Source organism: Aulonocara stuartgranti (genome assembly GCF_965226115.1).
Source record: "Aulonocara stuartgranti genome assembly, chromosome: 11".
NCBI lineage: Eukaryota > Metazoa > Chordata > Actinopteri > Cichliformes > Cichlidae > Aulonocara > Aulonocara stuartgranti.
Genome location: NC_138947.1, coordinates 10,562,191 through 10,580,672, shown reverse-complemented (window position 1 = coordinate 10,580,672; position 18,482 = coordinate 10,562,191). Strand labels below are relative to the sequence as shown.

Here is an 18,482-nt window from a genome sequence, read left to right as displayed (position 1 = left end):
AACTGTTACTAGCCCATTACCCCACTAATAACCTGGGGCTTTCAAGCTGCATACTAATCTGTTTTTAATCAATCTGCCAGCCACTAGGTGGCAATAATTCGTCATATACAAGTGATATGGTACACCTTGCTACCAGCGGGTTAGACCCCTTTTTGCCTTCAGAAAACTCGTGGCATAGACTCAACAAGGTGCTTGAAACATTCCTTCGAGATTTTGGTCCACAGTGACAGGTAGCATCACACGGTTGCAGCTGATTTGTCAGCTGCTGATACCTGATGCAAATCATCCACTCAATCACATCCCAAAGGACTGAGATCCGGTGACTGTACAGATCATTTAAGTAATCATTGTATGATCATCTGATGACTGGCTAACTAAATGGTCTTACCTCGTGGTGCATTTAGCAGCTGTTTTGAAATCTTTGAGCTCAAACTGCTTTCAGTCCCTCTGCACTGATGACATTGGTTTTAGCAACCAGTTTTTTGTAAGTTCAAGAAAGGAAATTTTAGGCTAATATTATCAGAAACGGAGACGTTAGCTTGCTTGTTATAAAACAAAACTTCAAAATCAAATCAGAACAAGCTGCTTATGTGTACAAACCTTTTTGTGTCCTGGTTTTAAATTTGTGGCCAGGGCATCCATAGACAACTGATACTTAGCTAAACTAAGCAACAAAATGAACAGGGCAGTTGCTGACATTAATCCCACTACACTGAAATTTGCTGGAATTCCACTAGAGGGCGCTCTGGAGATAACCCTCAGTGAACAGGAGTTTGCTCATTGGCTCTGTGATAGACTGCAAGCTGGTCCACTGTCAGCAAGGCCACACAAAAGCCTGACTATTATTTTAATTCTTTCTGGTATAAATATCAATTAAACGTCAGAAATCAAAGCTAAAAAATACCAGCGTCTTTTAGTATTTATTAGAAGCTAACACTGTCATTCTGCTTATCCTGATTGGTCAGTTCAGGATTCATGGCTCTCACTCAGTGGTGAACCGAAACTACAACACATGTTCGGAGAGTATTTAGACAAAACAAAACTTAAGAGTGTTTCACAAAACAATTTTTTTTCTTTCTTTCTTTCTTTTTTTTTTTTTTTGCCACTAATGAAGGTTGACTGTAAGTGCTCCTGTGTGGCTGCTGCTTCTTGAAGCAAAAGGGTGTCTCTGGGAGTCCCTAATACTTCCACGGCTACAGCTCCATGAGGCCCTGCAGAGCGTCCCACATGAAATATGGAGTTCTGAGATTTCCTCTCCTCTTAAAGACTTTTGGATGGTTTGTCACTCAAGTCAGGCTAGGACATAGAGCATGTCATTTACTAACTAAAAGGTCAGTGGTTCAATCCCTGGCTTTTTGAAGTGGGCAAGATATTGAACCCCAAATTGGCCCTGTGTGTATGTAAAAAGCTTAATGGTGTAAAAGTGCTGCATGAATGTGTGATAAGGTATGGAAGCTTGTTTCTGTTACCAAGTTTGTTTATTTATTTAGTTAAAAATATTTTGGATAGAATATCAAAATTTCTACTTAATCAGAGATTGAAACAAACTTATCTCTTCCTGTCAGTTATTTATTTATTTGTTTGTTTGTTTGTTTGTTTTCGGTGGTAGAAAAGCTTCCATATTAAACTGTGAACATTTGTGCACATGACATTATTATTATTATTATTATTATTATTATTATTATTATTATTATTATATTGCATTATTAAAAACACTGTATTAAGTTCTTTGAATGCACAGTAAGAGTAAAATACTAAACAATAAATGGAAAATATTTTAAAAGACAAAAAGAAAAAGGAAACAGTTTTTGCCCTCCATATTGAACCTGCTGAACTTCAAACAGATGGTGACATCTGATTCAAATAAAGAAGAAATATCAGAGCCTCGTGTCTTCAACATGCACCTGTTTCAGGTATTTACGGAGGTTTGGTTGTTACTTTTGCTTCTCACGTGGTTGCTGCAAACGAATCTGCCATTTAAGTTGGCACTGGAAAAGTGCAAAATAGCATCATTGTTCTCACTTTCTTTTCTACTTTTGCTTTAATCCAACGATTGTTTAATGTATTGTGCATAAAAATGTTGGCATAATAGTTTCTTTGTGCAGCTTTTTAATTGCCAGCCTGGGCTCAGAGAAAGCTGCGTTCCCTTCTCCCTCCGTCAGGGATTTAGAGAAGGACCGAATCCGAGCTCAGGCTGAGACAAACAATGGCAGCTATGAAAGGCGAGGGGAGGGTCGCCCTAATGCAAATATCTACTTTGTACGCCTTGGAGAAGCGGGCAGCTCTAAACACTGACAACTACCAACTTCCATCCAAAGTTAGAGTTCAGTAGGCGCTGGGCCGTAAAAACGCTTCAGGGTTTTTGTTGTTGTTTTTTGGTATATTAAACGCACAAAGCTGCCGATAAAGTTCTTACATGGAGGTTTGGTCGATTCGGCAACAAATGGGAAACTTTGTCGGCGTGACCCGCTGGAGAGGAGACGATTTCTGGAGACAGGGCGCCACAGCATCACTGAAATGCCCCAAATGCACCTGCTGACGGACGAAATACGGAGGTAGGAAGTGTCCCCTTTCAACAAGTGCAGTATGACTAAATGCGGGAAAAGACCTCTTAAACACTTTAATCTGCCTTTTCGTGCATCAGCATTCCTTTGCATTGCTCACAACTACTTTCCATTTCTATTTACGAAGTTTCCGAGGCAAACTTTTTTTGGGTGTTCTGCAGCTTTTTTCTCCCAATATATAACACTTTTGTTTGACCCACCTTTTTTTTCTGTGCGGCTTATTTAGTGCTGCTAAGCCTGTCTCAGGAAAACGTGATTATCCTCAAACCATCCATACGCTGGCTTTCATTCAAGACATGCATGAGAAAGGCTTTGCAGCACAATAGATCAGTGGGAGCCTGGCCCGTCTGCTTGTATAGACGTGGGGCAAGGGGAATTTCACTTGAATGTGGATATTGTTGGGTGTCCAGCAGCATTTTTGACATTAACATTTTTGAGAAATATAAAATTCCCACGTGTATGAGGGTCACTCTGGGTCACAGGAGCCATGGTAAATGTCTGGTACCATGTTACACCGTGAGCCCTGGATCGTATCTGGGGCCTGATTTTGCATCATCTTGCAGGGTGCAGTTTTCGCCAGAGGTGAGCAAAAAGTAATGGAGTGAACTGCTACTGTAAAATCCCAGCACATCCCCCAGAGAGACATCAAAGCGGACTCAACATGAGGCCTTTATCTGAACAATTGTTCCATTCTATCCTGCACCCCAACCCGGACAACCCCCCCACACCCCCTATTCCAAATTTCCACTTGATTAAGCCCTAAGCTGAGCACAGTTGAATCTGGAGGGAAAATGGTTCACTAATTCTGACTCTAAAGTCTGATACAAAGAGAAAAATTGTTCTCTCTGCTCTAAATTCAGCCAGGTTTAAAAAGTTGGCAGGATAATTTTCTTTTCTTTTCAGGCTGGGCTAAAAACTGTGCTGATAAATGCAGACAGATCACACCATGTGTTTGTTAATTATTATATCCATCTTAGGATGTTCAAATCTGTTGCCCAACACTGTTTAAGGCATTTGCAACCATATAATGCAGGTTGCATCTGACTGTGGATGGCATAAATGCATTTCCTGTGGAATAAAGGTTGAGACACAAAATTAGCATAATTTTTTAAATGTTTAAGTTGCACTTAATCCGACTGTAAGTGTAACAATGAAAAGTGGTCCCGCAATAGATGAACAATTGTGCTGCTGACTTGTTTTCAGGGACTCGTGTGAAAGTTAGTTCCACCAGAGTTCATGACCACAAAAAGCTATGGTAACTCATATGTCAGTGTCCCATTTTGCTTTTCTCTATGTTGCAAATAAGACAGTACAGCTTCAGTTCTTGATTTCTCACGTTGGGTTTTCCAGTATTTGCAAGCAATTATCTCTTTTGGTGAGAATAAGCAGAAACAGCCTCCAGGCCACTGTACACATTCTCTCGCTGGTGGTGAGGTTGCCAGGCAATGCGGGCCGCTGGATGAACGCTGCTTAGATGGCTCTTTCACTCTTGGAAGCTCCTCTCTCAATCTTTTTCTGTCTGGACACCCCCCACCTCTCCACTCAGCTTGTCTTTCCTTTTTTGCATACTAATAGATGAAGCAAAGGCTCATTATAAACCACTGGGCTGTCAAATGAATTATCAATAATATATCCCTTTGGTTTGGTTTATTAAAACAGAGAGTTTGTATGTGAGTATTACTGCTTGCTGCATTCACTGTTTTTACAGTGAAGAGAAGTCCACACTTCATATTTAAAATTCTAATGTGCTTTTTATTTACTGTACTATAGATAAGTAGGTCTTTCTCTGTGTGTTCGTATTCCACTAGAGGAGGGCAGTGCACAAAACTGTAAACTCGACAGCAGAGTGGTAAATCTGCTTTAACTGTTTCGTTCTAGCCTGTAAAATGTTAGTGAAACGTCTCCGAGGGCTTCAAGTGATTTTGCCTCAAACATCTTTCAAAAGCCACAAACTTCCAGGAGTCTATCGCCACCGTATCTGTAAACAGGAAGGAACCGTTATACTGACAGCAACTCACAAACAGACTGAGTGAGCCCTGAGTTTATGTAAGACAGGCGCTCTCAATTGCAAAAGGGGAAAAATGCAACAAAAACAAAACAAACATCCTTTTAATGAGCATGAAAGTTACAGTTTGTTTGTTTTTTTTACCTTTTTTTCCATTATTTTGTAGTAAATAATTCCAAAACAGCTAATTATTGTTGTCTAAATGACAGTAGTCCTATATATTTGCCCAGAATACTATTGCCCTACATATTTTATGTACCAATCAGCATGGAGTTTACTTACAGCCTAATCTGTATATTAATCTGTATAGTAGAATAATATCTGGTTAAATGCACCAAAAAATAAATAAACAAGGCAATTAATTTAGAGAGTGCAACAGAATTTGATATTTCTACTTTATTTGCTTTTACATTTGTTTACCTTTTATTCTAAATTATCATCCATGTATTATATAGTATTTTACTCCTACTGTGCCTTCAAAGCATTTTGCACTACAAACCAGTTTTTAATAATGTAATATAATTATAATAATGACATGTGTGCAAACCAGATACAGGATGTTCAGATGGGTTTCAGAAAGTATGAAACCTGACATTGTCCTTGAGGAGTTCCTCAATGACAAAGCTCCTCTTCCTGATAAGTCGTATCCTCAAGAGATGAGTATAATTAGAGCTATGGAAACAGGAAACACCTCTCCCTCCCTATCATTCTCTCTCCCCCCGTCAGTACCCCCTTGTCCCTCTCCTTGTCTTCCTCTCTCTTCCTCTGTCTCATTCTCTCGTTTCTTATGTGCATTTACTTGTACAAATTATCAGGTGTACAGTCAACATTCAGTGTATCCATAATGAGTCTTGTGATGGTTATCACTGTGTCTTACATCTTTTGAATTACTGGAAATGAGGCTGTGGCTTCTGTCTTAATTATTTTCTGCCTAAAAACCAATTAACGAGCTGCAGAGTCTGACTTTTGGCTGGCCTTCGTCCAGGTTTGTTTTAAAGACTCACACTTGTTTTCATTTTCAAAGGACAGATGTTTTAATGATGTTACTGAAATATTCCCATGACTGACTAAAAAATGCCCATTTATTTTAACCATCTGCCAAAAATCCCAGACGTGTTTAAATTGCAGTGATATGAAACTAGGAAGGAAGTTGTCACCACCCAGCGGCAAATGACGGACTATTTCTGGTTGTTATTTACTTGTCATGCTGTGGGAAACATAACAAATATGAGAAGTAAGTAGACATTTTTATTGTAGTCATATGCTGTCACATACCAAGTGGTAGTTCATAGACTGTGAGTATATGACCAAAAAGTTGTAAAAAATAGCATATTAACATATATATATTCATTCAATGGGGATGTGGCGTACAACACTAGAGGCCAACTCCAAGCCCATAGCACAAGTCACCATCAAGTGCGGGATCTACCAAGGAGATGCTCTGTCCCCACTGCTGTTCTGCATAGGCCTGAACCCCCTCAGTGAGATCATTAACAAGACTGGCTACGGATACCGACTACGGAACGGAGCAGTTGTCAGCCACCTCCTGTACATGGATGACATCAAGCTGTATGCCAAGAGTGAACGAGACATCGATTCACTGATCCACACTACCAGGCTATACAGCAATGACATTGGAATGTCATTCGGACTGGAGAAGTGTAGTCGGATGGTAACAAAGAGAGGGAAGTTAGTCAGAACTGAGGGGATTGAACTACCAGAAGGCAACATTGCAGACATAGAGGACAGTTACAAGTACCTGGGGATCCCGCAGGCGAATGGGAACCATGAAGAGGCCGCTAGGAAAGCTGCAACCACCAAGTACCTGCAGAGGGTCAGGCAAGTCCTGAGGAGTCAGCTGAATGGTAAGAACAAGATCCGGGCCATCAACACGTACGCCCTGCCCGTGATCAGGTACCCTGCTGGGGTAATAGGCTGGCCAAAGGAGGAGATAGAAGCCACTGACATAAAGACAAGAAAGCTCCTTACCATGCATGGAGGGTTTCACCCCAAGTCCAGCACCCTGAGGCTGTACGCTAAGCGGAAGGAAGGGGGCCGGGGACTGGTGAGTGTCAGCACCACAGTCCAGGATGAGACAACGAACATCCAAGAATACATTGGGAAGATGGCCCCAACTGACCGAGTGCTCAGTGAATACCTCAGGCAGCAGAAACCCAAGAAAGAGGAGGGAGACGAGGAACCATCATGGAAGGACAGGCCCCTGCACGGTATGTACCACCGGCAGATAGAGGAGGTGGCTGATATCCAGAAATCCTACCAGTGGCTGGACAAAGCTGGACTGAAAGACAGCACAGAGGCACTAATCATGGCAGCACAAGAACAAGCTCTGAGTACAAGATCCATAGAGGCTGGGGTCTATCACACCAGGCAAGACCCCAGGTGCAGGCTGTGTAAAGATGCCCCAGAGACAATCCAGCACATAACAGCAGGGTGCAAGATGCTAGCAGGCAAGGCATACATGGAACGCCATAACCAAGTGGCCGGCATAGTGTACAGGAACATCTGTGCCGAGTATAACCTGGAAGTCCCGAGGTCAAAATGGGAGATGCCCCCAAGGGTGGTGGAGAATGACCGAGCTAAGATCCTGTGGGACTTCCAGATACAGACGGACAAAATGGTGGTGGCTAACCAACCGGACATAGTGGTGGTAGACAAACAGAAGAAGACGGCCGTAGTGATCGATGTAGCGGTTCCGAATGACAGCAATATCAGGAAGAAGGAACACGAGAAGCTGGAGAAATACCAAGGGCTCAGAGAAGAGCTCGAGAGGATGTGGAGGGTGAAGGTAATGGTGGTCCCCGTGGTAATCGGAGCACTAGGTGCGGTGACTCCCAAGCTAGGCGAGTAGCTCCAGCAGATCCCGGGAACAACATCGGAGATCTCTGTCCAGAAGAGCGCAGTCCTGGGAACAGCTAAGATACTGCGCAGGACCCTCAAGCTCCCAGGCCTCTGGTAGAGGACCCGAGCTTGAAGGATAAACCGCCCGCAGGGGCGTGCTGGGTGTTTTTATATATATATATATATATATATATATATATATATATATATATAGATAGATAGATAGATAGATATAAAGAAGTCAATAAATATGTTAATATGCTATTACGCATACATAATAATATTAAAATACCAGTGATGGAGTATTATTTTCAGTAGATTATGTAAGTGCCTCATTTCTTTGACAATTTCCAGACATTTCTGCCATGATCCTGGTGACACAGTTTATATGTTAGGCCTCGTTGATAACAAAAAGAAATGCAAAAACAAACATACAGGGAAAAAGTACATTTAGGGAAATAGATAAATAGATATAAAGATGTAAATTCTAATTCAAAACATGGGAAATTTATATAGAAGGTTTTCCTGTATAGACGGTTTCATTATTGTTTTGAAGGAGTGTTAGCGACACATTAAGAAAAAAAACTTGTTCATTTTGAGAATTAAGTCAAAATGTTGTCATTTCAAGTCAATCTACTGCCACGGTTGCTAGAGACAACGCTTTATTTATTTAGTAATTTACTTTGGCAGTTTTGGGCCTCCATACAGATGGACTGGACTCCTAGTGATTTAGTTGTGGCGAATATTTTTCACTCCCTATTTGCAGGTTTTCTAAGGGAAGTGGTAGCACGGCCTCTAATTTCTGCGTCTTCCTCCAAAGATTAAAGACTCTGTGGAGACCAGGTGTAGAGTTCAGACCAAAGATTAGACATTCGTCATACTTGCCTTCTTCTAAGAGCACATAAACTATCTTGACGTATATCTTGCACTACACAAAGGGTACATATAAAGGGTATAGATTCAGTTTATAGAGTAAAGAAGCTACTTTTGAGACTGCATTAGCTCTTAACCCAGTTCCATCAGCCTAGCCTCTCGCTCAGGCTAGGCAGCACTTTTTATTGAATCAGGGGAGTGGCTTCCACCTTTTTCCTTCCTGGTGTGGAATGCACACCTGGAGGTGTTTGCTGAGTGGCTCAAGTAATCCATATAACAATGCAGGATGACATCTGTTGCCATCAAAAGGACTGGAGGCAGTTTGCACTCTGGCTGCATTATCTCTTTAGATCAGCAGGTCGGCAGTGCTGTTGATCTCTTCATTGGGACATTCACCTTTAACCCTTTATTTTAAACACTTTAGATTAGAGGTTTCCCGGGGTTTACATATGATCAGAGCCTTTTAAGTGGGTGAGAGATGTGACAAAAGGAGTGTCTGATTTAAGGAAACATACACAATAATATCACAAAAACAAAAATTAAAAGTATGGCATGAAAGACGGGCATCGGAAAGCACAGGTAGAGTATACTTATCTAGACGTTGTTAACATGCCAGACCAGTTCCTGTGCGTTCCCCTCACAGTGTACACACAGGAGGGAGATGGGTGCAGATAAAACGAATGGGTTACGCCCCGCTGAGGAATTGGGATGCCTGGGAGAGGGGGTGGGGGGTGGTGGGGGGTGGAGCTGGGAAACTCTCTGCCTGGCTAATCTTAATATTGTGATTCTCGTCAGCCAACAAAACCGTGCATTTGATGTAACATGTCAGGTTCCTCTGGGACTTGGGGGCTGGTCCTCACCTCTGGTTAGACAGCCAGCTGCCAGCTCCTCAGAGTCCACAGAGCCAGAAACACCCACATGTGTTGTTGGACTTTAAGGGCAGAGAGCAAAAGAAGGTAAGTCCTGGTTTTTGTGGTGGATTTTTAGCATTAGGATTCAGTCTTGGGTTTACGAGTATATTTGTGTTTGTAAGTATTGACTGCTGTCCAATCTCTAAGGCATAGGATGCAATTTCTTCAAAAGACAAGTTAAATAAGTTAAAGTTTGTCATTGTTATTCGTCAACCAGTATTTTAGATAGAGGACAGGCAGTTAATGGTGATTAATTCTATATTTAATGTTTCATATTAAATCTTTTTGACTGTATGTACTGTTTAAACTCTTGTAGCATTGTATACGCTACAATAGTTTAAACAGTACATTGACAAATAAAGAATCTCAATCTTAATGTCAAGTTGTTGAGGGAAGTCTTTGTTTTTTTGGTCTACCAGACTAACAAGTAGCTGTGATTTAACAACAGGGATTACTTTATGTACCATTATTGCTTGCCGTACTGTATTTATTGTCCTCGGTACATTCAGTCTGGCTTAGTCTGTCTGCCTTGGCTCCTTGATGGTTTGAATTGTGGGAGCTGCTGCTGTAACTCGACCTTGCCTCCTCCAGCCACCTGTGCTCGCATGCTCAGGGAAAACACTGGCTTTTGTGTTGGAGTGAGACGTCTGCACAGCAGGGGGCTAAGGTACATTAGGGGGCTATGACAGGTGGCATACTCTCTTAATGTTTACTCTCTGTAAAGAGCACGAATATGGTGGGGATGTCGGCGCAACAGCTGCACCACACTGCCTTAAAGGTGGCGGTAAATCTTGATCCTAACTACGACATCAGCGGAATACAGCATTTATACAGGAGGTCTGAGGTTTTTAATGGGCATTTAAGATGCATGCTGACTTTGGTCTCGGTCTACATGCACTCTGGCATGGCAGAGGAAGCTGGGGGTTGGCCTGGCAGTGTGACTGTTTGTGTAGCTATGTGCATTTGTATACAGAGGTAGTCAATCTGAAATGTCCAGCAGCCCAGTTGAGTCTATCTGCGAGAAGGGGAACGATTCAGGTCAGAGTTCCCGGGAACTGGAACAGTTTGAGAAAGGAGCGAAGGGGGCAATAGCTCAGGGTCTGTGAGGCTGGATGGTGATGTGATGTGAGTTCTCAAGGTTGTGTGAGGCGGACAGACGGAGAGTGATGACTCATTCACTTTGTCCTCTACATTTCCTGAATTCAAAAGCAGATCTGTAAGTATGAAACTTAATACAAAATGCTGTTGTGTTTCTGGATTGTTTTTGTGTAACGCTGAGACTTTTGCTGCAAGCAAGGGCTTTGGGCTAACAGTAACACGCTGAGGCTGCAAAGACCAATCGATCAGCCAGTTGACTGGAAGGAGCTGATACGAACGTCGACTTTATAATAAAAATGTTCAGTTATGACAGAAGATTTACTGCTTTTCTTAAATAATCTTAAATTGTTGTGGAATGAATAAACAAGATATTAGCAGATATCAAATCACTGCTATTTGGCATTTTGAGAAGTTTAATAAACTCTGAGCTGTTTCAAAGATCTGCATTATTTTAAACTGATGCTGTGCGTTATGCTGTTGTAAAGATGTGTTGCCACAGTTGTTGCCGTCCTGACTTTATGAGGATGGAAAAAGGGTGAAGTTTTAAGATTTCATGACAGCTGTTGGTGGCCTGTGTGGTTTTGGTATGAAGTGAGGTAGGATCAAGGTGTCACATTCCACAGTTTGGTGTGTGTGCGTGTGTGTGTGTCTCTGTGTGTGCGATTTCATTACAATGACCGCTCGTCTATCAGCAACAGGGCATGCACTTGAGTTACTTTTGACTTTTGCCTTATGTCGAGCGTTTGCGTGTGCACTTTGCCTGTGTGTGTTTATGCTCATCTAATGCAGAGCCATGAAAATATTTCAATCTTTATCCAAACATCTTCTGCGTTCACCCTCCCCTTAAATCTGTCTTCTGTTTTCATCTTTTCAAAAACTGTAAGATATGATGATGAAAAATGATGAAACTCCAGCTCTTGTGTCATCTTACTAATTTGCTCCCTTGATAGGTTTATCTGATTGCGTACCAACCCCTGGGACTGACCATATCTGCCTTTTCAGATCACATAAATGTAGTTTACCAGAAGCCTGCGTAAATAAGGCTATTTTAAAACCTGATGGTTGCCCACGGAAAAACAACAGGAAAAGTTTTATTTATGTAGTTGTGCAAACATGCACTACTGACTTGAACTTAACTGCTATCTTGATGTGAATCAAAACACTGTACATACAGGGAAATAGAGCTCACAGATGGATGTGCTGTTGTCTTTAGAATAAGGTCATCAGCACTGTGGAATAAATCACCCTGCATGTAAATATACATTTTGGCTGTAGAGTGCATTTTATTTATTGTTTATAGCAGTGCAGCAGGGCTGCATTGATGTCTCTTTTTGTGGCCACAGATGAGACATTTGTCCACAATCCCAAAAAGGATATGTATGAATGCAGAATGTAGACAGATGAAGTCTTCTCTATCGCATAATAAAAGACCTATAAAACTGTATGTATAAAAGCTAGATTCCAGGTCTCAAAAATGAAGCGAATGGAAAGGTGCATTAAACATGTATTATTCTCAAGGTCCAGCAGGGGGAGACTCTCAAAAAGGGCTGCAAAAAGACATCCTATTGCGCTGAAGTCTATGAAAAAGGATGCTATGTTTCCCTTTATTTATGGCCTCAGTACACAGTTTCATGACAAATTTATAGTGTCACTCACTATTTTCAAATCTTAATGAGCACAACCTGATATTCATTTCCCTTTTTTCTTAGACCTTCTTAACCACGTATCCAAATCAGCATCCTGAGCTCGGGGGCTGGAGCTTATTCCAGCTCATTTTTGTAAACAGTATCCCTATGTAGAGTAAAAATACGACAAAGCAGGATGAGGTGCGTGTAGTAGAAATACTACTAAAGTGTCTGTATGCAGCCTGTTTTATATTGTGTGAATCCCTGTATTTGTACACCATGAAAATTCTGATCTGCTGGAGCCATAAAAAGATTAGAGCTGCTGATTACTCCACTGCCAGTTTTATAAAAAGAAATTAAACCAAATTTAATGTCACTCAGTGCTGAAAATCTAATAAACATGTTTTAGAGACACAAACACAGTGGACACCTGCCAAGGCAGCTCTGAATTAACTTGAATTTACTACTGTCGTAGCTAAACAATGTTTCTTTTTTGTAAACATGTAGTGTGTATATATATATATATATATATATATATATATATATATATATATATAACTTGACCTACTTTGTTGCCTATGTGAAGCAACTTTAACTCAATGGGATAACTATGAATTAAAAAGAAGGAAAACGACAAAAGTGGAGAGACATAAAAGAAGAAAATCTGTACTCTGACCTACTGAAACCAGCCCAGTGGAAAGGCAAGGCAGCAGAAATTATAGGTTAAGTCCAAGCACACACACGAGTAGGAGAGAGAGGAGTGTGTATTTGCAGAGTGCATATGTGAGGTATGTCTTCTTCTGCTTACACAGAAGATTATACAGTAGCTATAAGACTAAGACTAAATGTAGACCGAGTGCATAACAGTATCTGCTCTCTTTGTTTCATTTCCCAGAAATGCGCTACACCAAAGTATAAATGTCTCGTAGTATCAGTGTCAACATGAGAGTAACCATGTGTGTGTGTTTGAATGTGCCCACACTGATGTGTCTTTTTGTGCCTCTCAGGTCATTGTGATGTCTGCCTTTAATGACATCTGATGAGACTCCAGCGCCTCTCTCTCTAAAAATAAAGCAAACTCAATTACCCGTCGTCACTACCTTCCCTGTTTGCACAGACTGACCTAATGTGATCTTTTTCACACAGAGTGTGTATTCTTACAGAGCATGTCGTTCCTCCGAACAAGGACTTCCTGTGTTTAGGAAAAAATGGGAAGGAGCTACCATTCACAGCTAGCAAACATATCATTTTGTTGCATTCTTCCTGTAAAAATATGCTCACCTCTGATGCTTGTGTGTCAAAGAGAGGGATATTTTGCAGTGCTTGTCACAATTCCTCATTATGGAATCAGGTAAAACCTATTTTAATAATTCAAAACATTTTTAGAGTCATTATAAAGAAGTTATATCTGGCTTCTGTAGCGGGAGGATGTCTCCATATGTCATTGGTTTGTGAGTCAGTTAAAGGATAGGGCAGTCCCCTGACAATATTTAAGAGGAATGCCATTGTAATGAGTGACCTGAGCCAACCAATCCTATGCTGATGTCTTCCTTTCTTTTTTTCTTTTGAAAAGCAGCAGAATAAGCTGAAACCCTAGTCCATTTGTATTGTCAGGACAAAGAGAGACCATTGTGGGCAAGAGGGGTAGAGGGGAGCTGGTGGAGGTAGGGGTGTAGAGGGTCAGGGAGGGCAGAGAGGAGTTAGTCAACGTCTGATGCCTGCTGGGTGGAGTGCTGGGGCTCACGGCAGTCGGGGTGTGCGGGTCAGGTAGTGTGTACGTGTCTTTTTTCTTTTTTTCCCCGTCTTTTTTTTTTTATGAATGATGAGCTTGAAGTTGCAGGAGTGTGCATTTGTCCAGCTGGATGGAGCTTCATTAGAAAAGCAAGCAGCAGGGCGGGGGAGGTTATGTTGGAGGAAGGGAGGGTGAGTGACGGGGAAGCCCGCGCACTGCCTCTCTCACGCTCTGAAGTTTAGTCTACTCCAGCTACAGACACCACAGCATAGAGAAAAGGAGAGAGACAGGGGAGAGAAATGGTGCCGGACCCACTGATACCACAGCAATGACTTATTACACTCACAGTGTGGATTACAAAAGTCTTTCACCTGGAGTTTGGAGACACGTGATTTATTGAATTTTGGAATTGTTTCTCTGGTGGCTAAATGCTTCCTTTGGGCAAAATGCACTCCAGAGCAAAATCACGGAGCTGTGACAACTACCTGTGTATAAAGGTACGAGCTTGAAATGTGTTTAATTACAGGATTTCGGTGACTCTCTGGAAGTTTTTGCACATGCTTGAACTTTGTTTTGCCTTTTTTTTTCAGCCACTTTATTGCGTGTGTGTTTCTGTATTATGGCAGTAGATGTTTTTGATGTCACTGTTCAGAGATGGCTGATATTTTGACTTGTCGCTGTGTAGTCAAAACACAGCAGGAAGCTTTTCATGCATGCATGGTGTTAGAAGAAAAGGGAGGACGACACGAACGATGATCGGGATTATGTTATTGCTCGATATGCACATATATCCAGCGGCTCATTTCTCCTTTAAGGGAATATAACATGGACTTGTTTGTTTGTAGCGCTCTGTTCACTTTAAAGGGTGATGAATTCCTTTTGCACGGCCTGTCTGTATCATTACTTTTGTTGTGCAGTTGTAAAAGATGAGCGTTTTAGATTTATTTCTTCACTAGTTATAGATCGTGTGCGTGTTGATGATGATTAGAAATTAGAAACGTGGACTTTTATCTGTAGGGGGAAAAGGAGAAAGCAAGATATGATAAACAGACTATTATTTCTGGGAGTCACTGAGATACACAAGTTTGTATCCTCTCTGATATCTTTATCAACCTCCCACTTATAATGGAATGCACCCACTCTATATTTACCCTGCAGAGGTATCAACAGACTTTGTCAGGCTCCTTTGTCTCTGTTGTCACTACTTATCACTGCCCTGATTGGCTGAAGGACCTCCATTCACTATTTTGTCTTCATTAATGAGTTTTATTGAATTGAACATAATATTTAAATGTGTGAGATTCAGTGTTTCATACACACTGGCAGAACAACAAGCCTGCGGTGCTGTTTACATCCTGAAGCAAAGTCATTAGTCGCTTTCCGGTGGTATAAAGTGAGTCTTTTCCATAAACACTGTGGGAATATGTGAAAATTACTCTTTAATCCATCAGTAGTGGTAGTTTTTGTCGGTCTTATTAAATTTTTTTTTAAAAATAAATCAAAATAATACGACTTACTGACCCAGATTAAAAAATACGTTGAATGTAATCTGACAGAAACACCCCTACTTTCTTTACTGTAAAAGTAGTACTTTTGGCTGTGGGTATGTGGGTGGTCCAGTTTATCGCCTCACCTCTCACACCTATCTGTGTTCATCACACAATCCTTTTGTCTCGCCGGGTTATCTGCTAAGATAACAACGCTACAATTTGCAGCAACAGCTAATCTTCTTACGGACCACAGCATTAGTATGATTATGCTTTTATTTCTCGAAGCGTGTGCTGTGTCTTGTACACAGAGAGTGTGGCGTTTGTGTGTACAGTTTGATGTGTAATTACATGTCTTAAGCTCCTCGTTAAGGGCCGTATTTCAAACTAACAGCGATCTCAAGTAACCTCATTGACTTTGTTATGGCTCCTTGACATAATCAGAAAATGTGGCTTTTAAATGTATTCAGAGTACAGCGTGCACCTTTTGCCTGACCACACATCCCAGCATCTCTCCTCTTACTGTCGTTCTCTCATGAGATAGGATTTCTATTGGTACAGATCAAAAGCTGAAACTTACTGCGGGCTTAATGGGGAGGTCTCACTAGACTCTTTTGTTGGCATCCTGGCACCTGGCAGCGGGGCAGGTCTGAGCAACCTGTGGCCTTTGTCGTCCCGCTGCCTTTGAGGCTGTTAGCAGGTTGGTTAGCGAGCAGCCTCTGTGGGGGCTCCAGGGCTCTCCTGTTACACTCCCCTGGTGGCTTCATGCTCCACTGGAGTCCTGGCAGGCAGCGTCTTTTGTGTCCCTGACCCACTAAATGTGTCAGTGACCACCTCGTGTTTGCTTCTGTGTCTCTCACTTTTTCTTTTGGTTTTGATACACTTCTTTCCTTATTTGCCCGACTTTTCAGTCTTGACACATGATTTCATTAAGCGTTGCAATAGAGGAATCACCAACTAATCAAGCATTTCACCACCATCCGTATATCTTTAACTTTATAAAAAAGGAGGGGGGTTAACAAAACAGAAAAGGTCAAACATAACCAGGATCAATCCTCTGGGTTTGCTTTTTTCATCAAGAGACAAAACCCTTTAATGTTTAACCATCCCATTTGCTCTGATCACCTTTTTGACAGCTTGTTTACTGATGGCACAGACAAAAGTGTCCCACCTTGAGCTTTAAAGCCATTAATTACCACCTCAGTCTGCCATCAAACAAGCAGCCCATTAGAAAGATCAGGCATCAGAGAGGTTGGGACTTCCCAATTTGCTCTTGTCCTGCCTGAAGCTCTGAAGCTAGACATACACAGCTATATACACTGCATTCCTGTGTGGCTCAGAGCGGATGGGAGGCTCAGCGCTGGTGGTTAAACTTGGTCACTCTGCTGAGACGTGCAAATATATCTCGTGCTAGACAGGTGACACTTAATGAAAAGCTTCCATTTTTTTCATGCCAGTGGGAAGTTCTGTGTCTCTTACCATAGGTAGGATTTTATTTACATGCGTCACTACTCTGAGTGTAAACAATGGATTACCCATCTGTTGTTATTTTTAGTGCGGGTTTTTTGTATCCATACTGTAGCACTGGATTACATAGACAGCCGCTCCTGCGCAACACGATGTCTAGCCTTTGAATTGTAATGTTGGCTAATTGTTCTTCAAAACACTGCGTCTGTCACTACCCTTGTTTTTCTGCCTTAGGAACCTGAATTGAAACTTGCTGGTGTGTCCGAACTATGCGGCTGAGGCTTTCCTCCCATTGTTAGCTCTCCTCCAATAAAACTCCATGTTACTCCTCTCCTCCTGAGCGCAACAGTGACTAATGCCCAGAAAAGTTTTTGTCTCGCTAAAGCAAGCTGACTGCTAATGGAAGTGGGTGTTTTGTTTCAGGCCACCGACACTGTACTGCACATACCACTTAGAGAGGCGGAGTGCACAATGAGCGCCTTGTAGTAGAGTCGTGGCATGTGTACGAATGCGCTCAACTGTACTCACTCTCCTCTAATTGATGGTGCTGCACTGCTTAGATCAACAAGACAGATCCTACAAAGGGTGAAACATGGGCTGTCTGACCACCAAAACTCAATAGAGTAAAGGCGATCTCTTGATTTGTTGGCAGCTTCTATTTACATGCAAATGTCGCATAGAGATTCAACTGAAAGTAGCAAAATGCATCGAGGAGCTGCATATTAAAGCCCTGTGTTGGTCAACATCTTGCAAAGTGGTAACACTTTATTATACAGCCCCCTACTGAGGGTGTAATTCGCCTGTAACGAACTGGAATTTCAATGTATTTTACTTGTAATTACAGTGTAGTTATATACTTACAGCTAGGTACTTTAGAATAAAGGCGTGAAAAGGCAGGTCTTTGCAGGAAAAAAGAATTATACTATAACTAAATTGTGTCATTAGAAATTGTGTTAGTAAATTTAAATTAATGTATAAGTAATTTTACATCATTCATGAGTAATTTTAAGAGTAATTTCCTTTTTTTTTAAACATCTTTTTTTAATATCATCATTTAATATTTATTATGTCAATGTGCATGATGGATTTTATACGATTCAATTTCCCCACTTTATAGGGTCAATTCTTTGGTGTTCAATTTTGATTGAATTAATTCTAATTATATATTTCTGTTTATTTATTCGAGTCTTTGTTCCATCATATAAATGCATTTTTGTTTTAATTTACTCATTTTGAAAGTTATATTTGAACAGTGATTGTAAAAGGAGAAATACAGTAAAGTAAACTTAAGTAAATAAATTTACTTTACTGTATATACACAGGTCTATAATTTGTTTCTTTTAAGTTTAAAAGGGAGAACGATACTTATAATATTTATATTGTTAAAAAAACATAAATTTTATATATAAATGTGTACCTACCTTTAAATATTTGTTGGTAAACATTTCAAATAAGTTCATACAGGACTATTATACCCTTAGTCGTGGGCTGTATTATAAAGTGTCACCCAAAGTTGTTATATGTGAGACATTTCCTGACATTGCTATTTATCTGTGCGCTTATCATGAGAGACAGATGTCTCTATTCCACGGCTATGTTCCATTCAGGAAGGACACATAGTGGAGTGATGTTTGGCCTTGGCACCGACAGAACAGAGGAAGGTCATAGCTTGAACCATGACTCCGGCTACTACTACAGGTCATCCTCATTCAGATCTGTTGTAATCCCAAATATCCTGTCCTCATCATCAGACAAACTGTGTTGGACATGCAGTTTGGGGGACCAATGGCGGTGGCCCGGGTCATGTAGGGGTCAAATCATACTATGTGGCAACACGGATGCTGTTGGAAGGTCATGTTCC

General features: G+C 41.1%; 1 protein-coding gene across 4 annotated transcripts in view; it reads left to right on the top strand.

The window, feature by feature from the left end:
* The first annotated feature begins 1,883 nt into the window (after positions 1-1,883).
* plekhg4b (pleckstrin homology domain containing, family G (with RhoGef domain) member 4B) overlaps positions 1,884-18,482 on the top strand; it is a 40,510-nt gene continuing 23,911 nt past the window's right edge. For 2 of the 4 annotated variants that reach the window (XM_082550900.1, XM_082550899.1), the window contains exon 1: positions 2,845-3,146. In XM_082550900.1, coding sequence (XP_082407026.1) covers positions 2,865-3,146 — 282 coding nt within the window. In that variant the 5' untranslated portion in view covers positions 2,845-2,864. Of the gene's footprint in view, positions 1,914-2,844; positions 3,147-13,924; positions 14,165-18,482 lie in introns of those variants that run through there. The other 2 variants (XM_082550902.1, XM_082550901.1) reach the window with 2 other exon arrangements.